Consider the following 14,536-nt stretch of genomic DNA (forward strand, 5'->3'; position numbering starts at 1 on the left):
AAGTGCAAGCTCCCCACAGCTAGAGTAGAGCCCGGGTCCATAAGACATAGGAGCGGAAGTAAGGCCATTCGGCCCATCGAGTCCACTCCACCATTCAATCATGGCTGATTTCAACTCCATTTACCCGCTCTCTCTCCATAGCCCTTAAATTCTTGATTTCTCGAGGAATTATCAACTTCTGTCTTAAAGACACTCAACGTCCCGGCCTCCACCGCCCTCTGTGGCAATGAATTCCACAGACCCACCACTCTCTGGCACTGTGAGGTGGAAGTGTTAAACACCGTGCCGCCCCCTTTGTAAGACTTTCAATTTTGCAGCAATAGTCGACCTGATTTAAAATCCAGTCAAAGGGTGGGTGGGCATTCAGTGAGAAGTTGTAACACAGAATTGATGGAGAAGCGCGAGGTTGCATTCACCAGTCTTAGACAAGTCTGAGCAACAGCGTCAGCATTAGGTTTGCCAGATTTTACTTGCTCCCTTCCACATACATGGCCATAATAATGGGAATTATTACTTTGCCGTACCAACCCAACAATATGGAGATTCTAAATGATCTGAAGTCTGTTACTCCAACAGGCAATCAGCAGTTGCTGCTGGATAGAGGATATTCTGAACATGGGAAGATTGAAAATGATCTCAGATGCTAGAAGGGCTCCAGGGGAGTGTCTATTACTCAAATGGGCGGCTTACAGTAGTTCAGGACAAGAGGAACAACCAAGTTGGATATATGAACATTGAGGCAGATTGGAGTTGAGGGAGTGAGTAGGGTTGGGGAAGAACGATTAGAGGAGGCCAATGTGACGACGGGATACGGCAGAGTGAATGAAGAGCCAAGAACAGGATGGGCGATAGGTGAACAAGGCGGGATGAAATTAAAAATGAAATCTATTTGATGGGTAACAAGAACACCGATGATGTAAAAAAAAACATCCAGTTTAGCTGGTGTCCATGGACATAAGGACAAAGCCTATTTTGAAGAAGAGATCCTACAACTTCAGACAAAGAAGAGATGAACTGGACATTAATACAAATCTGAAAGCCAACAACATTGTTGTTCGAATTTGAAACACTTCTGTGATGTGAAAAGACAATGTAATTGAGCAAGTTACTGTAAAACAAATGGGTAATTTAAGACAAAGAACAAACAATCACAATGTTACTGTCTGGAACCAAATGGAAATGTTGATTTCTGTTTTAAACATGAAGATATATCATTGGACTGCTAGATAACTCCAGGGCTCATGGTTGGGGTAGGATTAAGTAATTGAGGGTAGACGAATGAGACAGGAAATCAAACCAGGAAATGGGAATTGGAATATTGGGTGCAATTCAATGGAATATTTCAATCTGGCCTTAATATGAAGGGGAAAGTTCAGAGGAGGCTAATACATTGATAAATTTTCTCTTGGTAATGCTTGTGTCCTTGTCTATGCTTTTATTTAAGAGAACAAAAATTTGATACTCTGGCCACCACCCAAGGCATCTGGATCATACGTGGAGAGATGAGCAACAACTTTGAGATCTTTTGATAAGATCACAAAAGGTTCAAGAATGTGTGGTTATGACATTGGGGGCACTGCGTACGTGTGCAGATGAGTTACGTGTGAAGAAACTAATAGGCAGGCTTGCCATTATGCATTGAAGAGCAGGCCCCATGCAGGCACACTACTTGACATGGCCGGAAATGGTAAATGGGGCCAACAGAGAGAAACACCATCATTAAGTGATCAAGGCACTGACACACATTCCATAGAGAAACTGACTTAAAATAATTGGGATAGAATCAAACACACTGTTACCTGTCGAAACGAGCACAATTGAAGTGACAGGGCAAATTATTTGGATAAGAACAAGTAAGGGGCTGCTAGCAAGTAAACCCGATGAGGAATATCCATAAGGTGGATACAGACAATTTGGAGAGCTGGAGAATATTTTAAGTCCATGCATGATGTTATTTTGAATGATATTTGAGTGAGATGCTTTGCAAATGGAGAGTGTCCGAGAGAAAGGGGTATCAATCCAATTATTCAGAGATCACATTCAAGTTACAATAGATTGTGGAATAAGATGGAATTTATCACAAGTTATGAAAAGAAAAAAATCAGATTAGAAAAGAAAAACAAAGTGAATTTTCTCCCTGCACAGATCACCCCACTCAAGGCTAAAGAAAGAAGTGACCAAGAACAATAATGAGATAAGGGGTGGAATAGTAAGATCTCACCCTGCGACAACTGGAACCGTATTATACATCACTCACAAGTTGAAATTACATTTATTTTAGTTTAGTTAACACATAATCTGTGTATGGCAACTCAACATGATTTTATAGTCAATTTTGGATCAAAAGCTTATCCCATGACCCGGTCTTAGCATCACGCTCAAAATTGACAAGGAAGAAAGAACATATGGCCTTAAGACAGTGATGTGAGACGTCAAGGATGAACAATTACTGATGCAAACTATCAGATCAAAGAAGTAAACGTGCCATTACTGCACGACAAGTTTTTCGCTTTGTTTTTTTAAAAAATGGTGCTGCAAAGACAGCCAAAAAGTTAATAAACTGGCAGTCATCATAGAAAAGGTAGCAAATGACACCTCAACAGCCTTGTTCAGGATTTCCTCTGAAATGCGAGCTATCCGACCTGTGGCCTTGCAAATTCGAATAGCTCTGGATTATATTCTCACCAAGAAAGGTGGACATGTGCCCTGATCGGATCGGAATGTTGTACTTAGATTCCAGATCACTTCAAAGAGATCATTAATTTGGCAAAATACATTAAAAGTGAGGTTGAAAATCTCAAAAAACCCGAGTCCAGCACTCTTCGAGTTGGGATGTGGAGTGGTTGGGATTCTTGGGAGTTTCAGTGGTACAAAGCCTGGTTATGTTCTTTGTAGGTTTTTTTGCGATATATCTTGTATTTGTGATAATCAAATGTATCTGTAAAAGAATGTCAAAAACGCCGAGTCAGAAATGAAGGGTGCTTACTATTAATTTCTCATCAAATACTGTAAATGTGTTCATTTTTATGGCACTTGTTTCTTTGCTTTACTTTGTACTATTGTAATTGGTCTATTCGATTTTTATTTTGAATAATCAAAAGGGGAGAAATGATAGATTACAGATTTATTGATTCACTGATTTATTTAGTTGGAACCTTTAAGAATTGATGCAGTATAATTTTTAAATTCAGTACTTAGACAGAAAATGGAATGTCCAAAAAGCCAAATCCCGAGTCGCCAAACTCCGGTGCCTGTTCGGGTACACGGAGGGAGAATTCAGAATGTCCAATTCACCTAACAGCACGCCTTTTGGGACTTGTGGGAGGAAACCGGAGCACCCAGAGGAAACCCACTTAGACATGGGGCGAACATGCAGACTTCGCACAGACAGTGACCCAAGCCGGGAATTGCACCTGGTTACTGCCGCAGTGAAGCAACATTGCTAACCACTGTGCTACCATGCCACCCTGAAACATGGGTTCAGATAAAAATATGAGAATTGCTGTACAAAGCTCACATTCTTTCAAGAAAATGTGCATAAAAGCCTTTGTAACGTAGAGACCATTGTTCCACAATACATTTAGTAATAAGAAAGTATTGTAGTCTTAGCAACAGGAGAAGAATGTACAAGAGTCTTAGAAACAAGCAAGGTTAATGCAGAACACCTTATCTTTGTAGAATTGGTACACGTGACGGGCACATATAGACATTTAATTAAGTTGATAGACATTAATGAATCTTAAGTACTGACCAATGCCCGGATAACAAATCATGTTTTGTGACAGATAGTTGTTTGAATAAATCAGAGAGCCTCACTCAGCTGAGAATTAGAACCAATGAGTGTAAATAAGGGGTTCGACCATTGATAAGAATTTCTTTAAAAATAAGGATTCATGATTAAAGTTTTTGTTCTGAATCTATGCTCTTAATAAATTCTGAACCATCTATTGATTTTTGAATGTTTTCGTTAAACTCTCTTTGTTTTGCTGTATTATTTGATCTGAGTTTTGATTTATTTTTATTTAAGAGAATCAAGGTGAATAATTAGCAATAAAGTTGTATTTTTTGGACACCTCCAATTCTTATTTTGAAGATAAATAAAAGATTGTAACATGGCAAGTTTGATCAAAGTATTCAAAGTGAATTGAATTTCTATCTGAAAAGAAAGAATATGCAAGGTTACGGGGATAAGGCAAGGGAGTGGGGCTAGGTAGAATGTTCTTTCAGAGAGTCAGCACAGACTCGATGAGTCGAATGGGCTCCCCTTGAACTGTAACGATTCTGTAGTTCTGTCAGCACAGGTCCTCCCTCATCAGCACTGGAATTGAAACTCCGATCATGACATTAACACCAGAACCACAATGGAATTTCAGAAAACTGGGAAATCCTCCGAAAGGCAACTGACACCAACATCAGGTGAATTTCACCAACCAGCCAAAGTCTTCAACAGATTGATAGGATTGATGAAAGCTCGGAGTTTAATCTGGGAGACGGTGAACCAGAGGAAAACAGAAACCAACCTGACTTGGACTTACATCGGCATTAATTCATTGTTGCCGGGTGATAATCCTGTAACTCGTTAGCTCATACCATTGTGAGAGCACCTTCACCACTCCGATTGCAGCAATTGACTAAACATCACCATCAAGGGAAACTGCTGATTGTCAGTCGATTGTTTCAATTCTTTCATGGGATGTGATCATTTGTTGTCCATCCCTAATTGTCCTTCCAAAGTTGGGGGTGAGCTTCCTTCATTAATCGCTGCAATCTAAGTATTGTTGGTGTACCTATAGTGCTGCTAGGAAAGGAATTCAGCCCAGAGACAGTGAAGGCACAACAAAATACCTCCAAGTCAGAATGGTGTGTGGCTTGGAAGGGTAATTGCAGGTTGTAATGTTCCCGTGCTCCTGCTGTCCATATTCTTGTAAGTTAGGGGGTTTGGAAGGTGCTTTCAGAAGAGGCTTGGTGAGTTGCTGGTTATGCTAGCGATGCCCATTTCCCAATAATAAATTTTCAAAATATTGTAGACATAAAAAGTCTCAACAGAATTAGATTTGCTGACTTTAAACACAGCCTTTAATCAGTCTGTGTTTTTAGACTCAGTTCTCAGAGCAACATCTGTAACAAAACAAAATAAAACACGATCAACATCTTGGGGCTGCCATTGACCAGAACCTGAATTGGACTAGCCATATAAATAGCATAGCTACAAAAGCAGGTTAGAAGCTAGGAATTATGTGGCAAGTACATGCCCAACATCTACAAGACACGAGTCAGGAGTGTAATGGAATACTCTCCACTTGCCTGTGTGAGTACAGCTCCAACAACACTCAAGAAGCTTGACACTATCCAGAACAAAGCAGTCCATTTGCTTGGCACCTAATCCACAAACATCTACTCCCTCCAGCACAATGGCAGCAGTGTGTACCATCAACAAGATGCATTGCAGAAATTCACCAAGGCTTATGCAGCACTTTCCAAACCCACATCCACAAAGGATAACGGCAACAGACACAACGAAATCCCCTCTCCTGGAAATTCCTCTCCAAGCCACTCACCATCCTAAATTAGAAATATATCGCTGTTCCTTCACTGTCGCTGAGTCAAAATCCTGGAACTCTCTCCCTCATAGCACTACGGCTGTACCTACACCATATGGACTGCAGCAGTTCACCAAGGCAGCTCGCCACCACCTGCTCAAGGTCAGTTATGGATGGGCAATAAATACTGGCCTAGCCAACGACGCCAACATCAAATGAATGAAATTTTAAAAAGCAGAAACACTGCAGATGTTGGAATATCAAAATATAAAGAGCAAATGTTGGACATACTAATCAGATTAGACCGCATCTTTGGAGAGAAATGAACAGAAACGAGGCCTTCTGTGCTCAATGGACACCAAAGGGCTTGGACTGCTTTATCGACCCCAGTCAGTTTTCACGTTTTGATTTGATGTTTTAAGTTTCTGTTCCTCTTTGTTCTTTTTGGGCCATGCTCCGTTTGTTCTTTGTAGGAACGGCCCCCTTTAATTTATCTCTAAATTAATTTAGTTCTTCTATTTAGTTGATTGGGCCCTAAAATAAAACAGCAATATTATAGGTTCAGGTCTGATCTGCGGTCAGCCTGCAATAAAACAGCTGATGAATGGTAGCCACAGTCCCCACAATCCTCCGCGGCCCAGTAACCGCTCAATCCAATTTGCTCATTGCCCAGGCGCTGAGTGCGCATGCTCCAGGGCCAGCCAGCCGCGAGGCATTCTGGGTGATCCTATTGTTCCAAGTCGGAAGGAACCGGGAAGCGGTGGCGCAGATGGGCTGCAGTAAACTGGTAAAGATATGGAACCCCAGTGGGATCCATGGAGCCAGCTCTGAACGGGGAGAGTTTCTCAATCCCGAGTGAATGCCGCAGGCCGAAATAAGACCCTGCGGTACCGAGTTTGTGGCTTTGGGTCCGGTGCCTCTGATCAGGTCCGGGTGAACGGCCGCCATCTTGGTTCAGCGAGGATAAGAGCGCATGCGCTGGCGTCAGGGTGACGTAAGAGAATGAGCAGGACTTTCAGGGGTCTCTTTTCCAACTGTCCTAATGCCCCGGCGAGTCCTAATGGCGACAGGTTTTTAAGAGCTTAAATCGATAATTGGCAGCACGGTAAGCACCGTGGTTAGCACTGCTGTCTCACATGTTCGAATCCGAGCTTGGATGGCTGTCTTTGTGAAGTTTTCACTTTCTCCCGCGTCTGCTTGGGTTTCTTCCCACAGTCCAAAGATGTGCAGGTTTGGTGGGGTTCTGCAGATAGGGTGGGGGAGTGGGCCGAGAGAAGGAGCTCTTTCAGAGGGTCGGGGCAGACTCGATGGGCTGAATGGCCTGCACGGTGGAGATGCTAATGTGGATGTTACAGCCCCTGTATCGTTACCGGAAGAGGCTGCTCCTAAATGCTTTGTGATACGTTAACTCCACATTCCTAGCTTTGCTGCTCAGAGGGGTCTGTGCTAGACGGAGCAGAGGGTCTGCTCCTGGATCTGTTGAAAACACCAATTTGTAAATCCAGATGGGTGAGCTCTATGGGGGAGAATGTAGGGCTTCCTCTGACTGCTGGCCTCTCTTCCGTGGTCTTTTCCATGTTTAGGTAGCCCTGGAACGGAAACATGAGGTGTCCACCAGTACACTTCATACCTTCCACAGCTGTTGGTACCTCAGGGTGCAGAGTGCTTCTGAGACACGGAAAACAACATTCTGGTTTAGTGAAAAAGTTTTCCATGTTTTTGTTGTGATTTTGCCTTCTTTTACTTTGATTGGGCAACATATTTGGGGAAATTAGAATTATTTGTTCTGAATTTCTATCCTGGGCAGACAGTGATACTGACACAGTCAACTCCTTTTACAGGGGATTGGAAGGAGAGGATTTGACACATTCATCATGAGTTGAACATCACCAGCCTTTGAATGTGGGAAAGGATCTGAAACATCAGTGTGACTGGAAAAGCACCGAGACCCACACAACACACACCCGGGTGAGAGAGTTCCAGTGAACTGACAGTGGAGAGAGCTTCAACTATTACACAGCCTGAAAAAAACATCACATCATTCGCAGTGAGGAGACACTGTACAATTATTCTCTGTGTCCACAAGGCTTTAACTGATTATCCAATCTAGTGGCACCATGGTGAAACAGTGGAAATGTGTAGACTGTGGGAAGCGTTTCAGATCCCCATCACAGCTGGAAATTCATAAACGCAGTCACACTGGAGAGAAGTTATTCACCTGCTCCACCTGTGGAAAGGAATTCACTCAGTCATTCTGCCTAACGACACACCAGCGAATTCACACCGGAGAGAAACCCTACGATTGCTCTCATTGTGGGAAGAGCTTCCGGTCTTTATCCAACCTCACTGAGCATCTACGGGTTCACACTGGAGAGAGACCATTCCACTGCTCTGAATGCGGGCAGAGATTCACTTGTTCTTCCCACCTCACTCTACACAAACGTGTCCACACTGGTGAGAGGCCGTTCGTCTGCTCAGTGTGTGGGAAGGGATTTATTAAATCGGCGACCCTTCTTGAACACCAGCGTGTTCACACTGACGAGAAAGCATTCACCTGCATGGAGTGTGAGAAGAGTTTCAGTCGTGCAATTAGTCTTCGGGATCACCAGCGAATTCACACAGGGGAGAAACCCTTTACCTGCACTGAATGTGGGAAGGGATTTGCTTTGAAATCGCAGCTTCGGTCACATAAACTTGTTCACACCGATGAGAGACCATTTCAATGTTCTGACTGTGAAAAGAGCTTTAAAAGCAGAAGAGATTTGACGATTCACCAGCGAATCCATTCCGGGGAGAAGCCGTTCACCTGCCCAGTGTGTGGCAGAGGATTCACTCGGACATCCGGTTGTCTCAGACACCAGAGAGTTCACATGTGATTACAGGGATTGGATTCCTACATCCAGGAATGAACCATGTTATTCTGACAGTTCAGATTTATTTCCTTTGATGTTAAACTCCAGCCCAGTTAATGGAATTAATAGAATGGACCTGAATTGTCTTTGATTTGTCTAAGATAAGAGGAGACTGATTGCTGTCCTCTTGCCGACTATTCCATTGTTGGGTCTTTTCTCCTTAGTTAATGGAAGATTTGTATTTATAAAGCGCCTTTCACAACTTCAGGCTGTCCCAAAGTGCTTTACAGACAATGACGTTCTTTTGAAGTGTAGTCACTGTCGTAATGTAAGAACAAAGAAAAATTACAGCACAGGAACAGGCCCTTCGGCCCTCCAAGCCTGCGCCGATCTAGATCCTCTATCTAAAACTGTCGCCTATTTTCTAAGGATCTGTATCCCTCTACTCACTGCCCATCTTAAATGACGCTATCGTGGCCACCTCTACCACCTCTGCCGGCAATGCGTTCCAGGCACCCACCACCCTCTGCGTAAATAACTTTTCATGCGTATCTCCCTTAAACCTTTCCCCTCTCACCTTGAACTCGTGACCCCTAGTAATTGAGTCCCCCCTCTGGGGGGGAAAAAGCTTCTTGCTATCCACCCTGTCTATACCTCTCATGATTTTGTAGACCTCAACAAGGTCCCCCCGCAACCTCCGTCTTTCTAATGAAAATAATCCTAATCTACTCAACCTCTCTTCACAGCTAGCGCCCTCCATACCAGGCAACATCCTGGTGAACCTCCTCTGCACCTTCTCCAAAGCATCCACATCCTTTTGGTAATGTGGCGATCAGAACTGTACGCAGTATTCCAAATGTGCCCGAACCAAAGTCTTGTACTGTAACATGACCTGCCAACTTTTGTACTCCATACCCCTTCCGATGAAGGAAAGCATGCCGTATGCCTTCTTGACCACTCTATCGACCTGCGCAGCCACATTCCAGGTACAATGGACCTGAACAGCCAGATCTCTCTGTACATCAATTTTCCCCAGGGCTTTTTCATTTACCGTACAGTTCGCTCTTGAATTGGATCTTCCAAAATGCATCACCTCGCATTTGCCCGGATTGACCTCCCATCTGCCTTTTCTCCGCCCAACTCTCCAATCTATCTATATTCTGCTGTATTCTCTGACAGTCCCCTTCACTATCTGCTACTCCACCAATCTTAGTGTCATCTGCAAACTTGCTAATCAGACCACCTATACCTTCCTCCAGATCATTTATGTATATCACAAACAACAGTGGTCCCAGCACGGATCCCTGTGGAACACCACTGAGCACAGTTCTCCATTTTCAGAAACTCCCTTCCACTACTACTCTGTCTCCTGTTGCCCAGCCAGTTCTTTATCCATCTAGCTAGTACCCCATGAGACTTCACTTTCTCCATCAGCCTACCACGGGGAACCTTATCAAACGCCTTACTGAAGTCCATGTATATGACACCTACAGCCCTTCCCTCATCAATCAACTTTGTCACTTCCTCGAAGAATTCTATTAAGCTGCTAAGACATGACCTTCCCTGCACAACCATGTTGCCTATCACTGATAAGCCCATTTTCTTCCAAATGGGAATAGATCCTATTCCTCAGTATCTCCTCCAACAGCTTCCCTACCACTGACGTCAGGCTCACAGGTCTATAATTACCTGGATTATCCCTGCTACCCTTCTTAAACAAGGGGACAACATTAGCAAATCTCCAGTCCTCCGGTACCTCACCTGTGTTCGAGGATGCGGCAAAGATATCTGTCAAGGCCCCAGTTAGTTCCTCTCTCACTTCCCTCAGTAACCTGGGATATATCCCATCCGGACCTGTGGACTTGTCCACCTTAATGCCTTTAGGAATACCCAACACATCCGCCTTATGCCGACTTGACTTAGAGTAATCAAATATCTATCCCTAACCTCAACATCCGCCATGTCCCTCTCCTCGGTGAATATCGATGCAAAGCACTCGTTAAGAATCTCACCCATTTTCTCTGACTCCACACACAACTTTCCTCCTTTGTCCTTTGAGTGGGCCAACCCTTTCTCGAGTTACCCTCTTGCTCCTTTATATATGAATAAAAGGCTTTGGGATTTTCCTGTAGGAAATGCAGCAGCCAGATTGTGTACAACAGGCTCCAACAAACACAAATAAGATGCTGGAAATACTCAGCAGGCCAGGCAGCATCTGTAAAGCAAGAAAGTGAGTTCAAAACCGAACTATGATTATGACCAGATTATCTGCTCAGTGCTCATCACCGCGGGCTTTATATTGAGCAGTCAACCTGAGAGAACTTCCTCCTTTGAAATATTATCAGCAGAACTTTTACGTCCAGCTGCAAGAGCAGATGGGGTTATATTGGAAGGTTTCCTCTGAAAGTCATTGCAGTATTCCCTCAGTACAGTGCTGTATTCCCTCAGTACAGTGCTGTATTCCCTCAGTACAGTGCTCTATTCCCTCAGTACAGTGCTGTATTCCCTCAGTACAGTGCTGTATTCCCTCAGTACAGTGCTGTATTCCCTCAGTACAGCATCGGAATACCAGCTGGATTTTATGGTCATGTTTCTGGAGGTGAAGTTGAACCCACATCCTCCTGACTCCGAGATGGGAATGCCACCACTGAACAATAACACCTCATCATTAACTCAAGATTATTTCCGTTCTCACATCTTTGGTTGTTCTCCTGAAAACATTAACCCATTGGGCTCTCGGACAAAGCCAAATGGATTTGACAGGCGATGCTGGTTTCCAGGGTTTGTGCTGATGCTACAGCAAGAGATCAAGAAGGTTTTTATTTCTGAATTCAAGAACTGGCATCAAGTATCATAACATGGTGACAATTTGAACTCAAGGCATTGCCTTTCAGAGACTTTGGCCTTAACCATTCAGGCCATTTGTTACTTTCTGAGAGAAAGAGCTTGAGATGGGAGAGATGGAACTTGCCTCCAAACCAATTGCCAGGACTTCTGATTCTGATGTAAAAATACCATTTAAAATCAGAGTCTGCATAATTGTTGCCAAAATTGATAAAGTAAAATTATAGCTTTTCTATTTCAAACTTCGAAAGGGAGATTTACCTGAAGCTGAGGGGGATTATCAAATATTCAGAACAAAACCTGATGACAAACGGTCTGGGTGGTTCCCGGGAATCGGAAAAGAAAGTTTCATTTGGGGAAATAAATTGAAGATTAAGAAAACCCGCCAGCCCCACAATACGGCAAATTGAATTTGAACTAATTTTGAAAATAAGAAACATACAAACTGTTGATACCTCGAATCAAATTGGAATGTCTGCTTCCTGTTTTAAAGATAGTAGAAGTATTGGACAGTAACGTTTCTCTAAGCCTCATGAATGAGATATCTAATGGGATGTGTAAAATTGTATAAGAGGAAGTGATTGAGCACAGGAATAAAGTTAAGGAAAAATAACCCCCCTGAATGGGAATTGGAATACCTCACTGTGGGTGTAGTTCAGTGGAATATATCGAGGTGGTATTGATGTACATTTTAATGAAGGGAAAGGGTAGATGAGACTAATAAATTGATGGCTCTCTTGGAGATGTTTGTATCCTTGTGGATGAACTTTCAAAGAGAATTGCATTTGATAAACTGGCCACTGCCTAAGACATTGAAGCATTCAGGGGAGATGAGCAAAGATATTTACAGACACATATAAGTGGGACGAGGCAGTAAGTTTCAATAGAAATGATTCATTTTCAGGTGAGCTACATTTTATATTTACTGAAGTAAGCTAATAAGATCAAGGAAGCCATTGTGAAACGTAACATTTAAATGAAAAGGGCATTTTGTATTCAGCAATTGATCGATTGTATTAATCAATGTGTGTATTAATTATTCACTCATCAGAAACAAATTATTAATTTAGTGTGCCTCAGTTGATTTTAATTGAAGATTTAATAATCTGGAAGTGGTTGTGTTAAAAGACTTGGTTGTACCTAAAACTGTGTAAGCCTGTTTTAAATTCTATATTACAGCTTCTGTGAGAAGGAATGTATGATCTGATATGATGGTTAGCAACGATTCTTCATACCCTTGGTAACCTTATTTGGAACTGGAAGGTCACACAACACTGGGAGGGACACATTAAACATTCCCATTGTATCCCGATCTGCGACATTTACCCAAATGGTTAAAACCCAATCAAACCGATTCAGGTATGAAATTGACCAACCATTGAGTTCTAATCAGTTTATTCAAACTGAGGGAGGATCTACTTAGGTACTTCAAACCCGAGGAGAAGGTCTGTTGCCAGCCAAGTACTGGAATCCCCAAAGCAAGATTCCCATCAGAATTGTCAAAGAAGGGGTACAAGAGGGATTATGTTTTTACAGCCTGATCAACCAAGAGAAATGGTAAAAGTCTGTTTTGTGTCGATCAGTTTCCTCTTTTCCTTCTGTATCGATCAGTTTACCCTTTTCCTTCTGTGTCGATCAGTTTACCCTTTTCCTTCTGTGTCGATCAGTTTACCCTTTTCCTTCTGTATCGATCAGTTTACCCTTTTCCTTCTGTATCGATCAGTTTACCCTTTTCCTTCTGCATCGATCAGTTTACCCTTTTCCTTCTGCGTCGATCAGTTTACCCTTTTCCTTCTGTATCGATCAGTTTACCCTTTTCCTTCTGTATCGATCAGTTTACCCTTTTCCTTCTGTATCGATCAGTTTACCCTTTTCCTTCTGTATCGATCAGTTTACCCTTTTCCTTCTGTATCGATCAGTTTACCCTTTTCCTTCTGCATCGATCAGTTTACCCTTTTCCTTCTGCGTCGATCAGTTTACCCTTTTCCTCCTGTGTCAATCAGTTTCCCCTTTTCCTTCTGTATCGATCAGTTTCCCCTTTTCCTTCTGTATCGATCAGTTTACCCTTTTCCTTCTGTATCGATCAGTTTACCCTTTTCCTTCTGTATCGATCAGTTTACCCTTTTCCTTCTGTGTCGATCAGTTTACCCTTTTCCTTCTGTGTCGATCAGTTTACCCTTTTCCTTCTGTGTCGATCAGTTTACCCTTTTCCTTCTGTGTCGATCAGTTTACCCTTTTCCTTCTGTGTCGATCAGTTTACCCTTTTCCTTCTGTGTCGATCAGTTTACCCTTTTCCTTCTGTATCGATCAGTTTACCCTTTTCCTTCTGTATCGATCAGTTTACCCTTTTCCTTCTGTATCGATCAGTTTACCCTTTTCCTTCTGTATCGATCAGTTTACCCTTTTCCTTCTGTATCGATCAGTTTACCCTTTTCCTTCTGTATCGATCAGTTTACCCTTTTCCTTCTGTGTCGATCAGTTTACCCTTTTCCTTCTGTATTGCTGTGTATCTTTATTTTAAATAAATTTATTTCAATTTACCATCGGAAATTCCTGTCCTTCCTAATCGTTAAGTCTTGTTCAAACTAAAACAATTGAGTGAACTGTTTATAAACACTGGTGGTTTGGTTGATTGCAATTAGACTTAAACAATTCTAGGTTTTAATATGAGATCACCTGAAAGTCTCTGAATTGTCTGCATTGGATGGAGCCCTTGTAGCCTCATGCAAGCATATCGGTGTGAGTGTGCAGATGTGATTTGTCAGATGTAAAATGACTAATTCAGAAATGCTTTGTGAAATTCACTGAAGAATGAATCCCAGACGTGCTCAAACTGTGTCATAGGCCAAACTAGTTTCAGCTGATGCTTCATCAATGACCGGAGTCCCATGATAAGGTCAAAAGGTGGGATGCTCGCTGATGACTGCACAATGTTCACCATTTGCGACTCCTCAGTTACTGAAGCGTCCATGGCCAAATGCAGCGAGATAATATCTAGGTTTATACAGACAAGTGGTAAGTTGCATTTGTGCCACACAAGTGCCAGACTATGACCACCTCCAACAAGAGAGGATCGAACCATTGCCCCATGACATTCAATAGCATTACCATCATTGAATCCCTCACTGTCAACATCCTAGGGGTTACCATTGACCAGAAACCAAACTGAACTAGCCATAAATATTGTGGCTACACGAGCAGATCAAAGACTAGGGATCCTGCGGCGAGTAACTCACCACCTGACTCCATAAAGCCTGTGCACCATCTGCAACACACATCAGGAATGTAATGGAATACTCC

General features: G+C 42.7%; 3 protein-coding genes across 4 annotated transcripts in view; 2 read left to right on the plus strand and 1 right to left on the minus strand.

Annotated features, from left to right (window-relative positions):
• LOC140418749 (uncharacterized) overlaps nt 1-14,536 on the plus strand; it is a 346,993-nt gene that overhangs the window by 307,231 nt on the left and 25,226 nt on the right. The window lies entirely within an intron of this gene.
• The window catches only part of LOC140418745 (uncharacterized), a 362,902-nt gene that overhangs the window by 234,446 nt on the left and 113,920 nt on the right, over nt 1-14,536 (minus strand). The window lies entirely within an intron of this gene.
• Nucleotides 6,168-13,825, plus strand: LOC140417760 (uncharacterized). Its single transcript, XM_072501231.1, has 2 exons — nt 6,168-6,645; nt 7,382-13,825. The coding sequence occupies exon 2, from the start codon at nt 12,761-12,763 to the stop codon at nt 13,823-13,825; it is 1,065 nt and encodes a 354-aa protein (XP_072357332.1). The 5' UTR covers nt 6,168-6,645; nt 7,382-12,760.

This window comes from Scyliorhinus torazame, chromosome 5, assembly GCF_047496885.1.
Source record: "Scyliorhinus torazame isolate Kashiwa2021f chromosome 5, sScyTor2.1, whole genome shotgun sequence".
In the NCBI taxonomy this organism is placed as follows: Eukaryota; Metazoa; Chordata; class Chondrichthyes; order Carcharhiniformes; family Scyliorhinidae; genus Scyliorhinus; species Scyliorhinus torazame.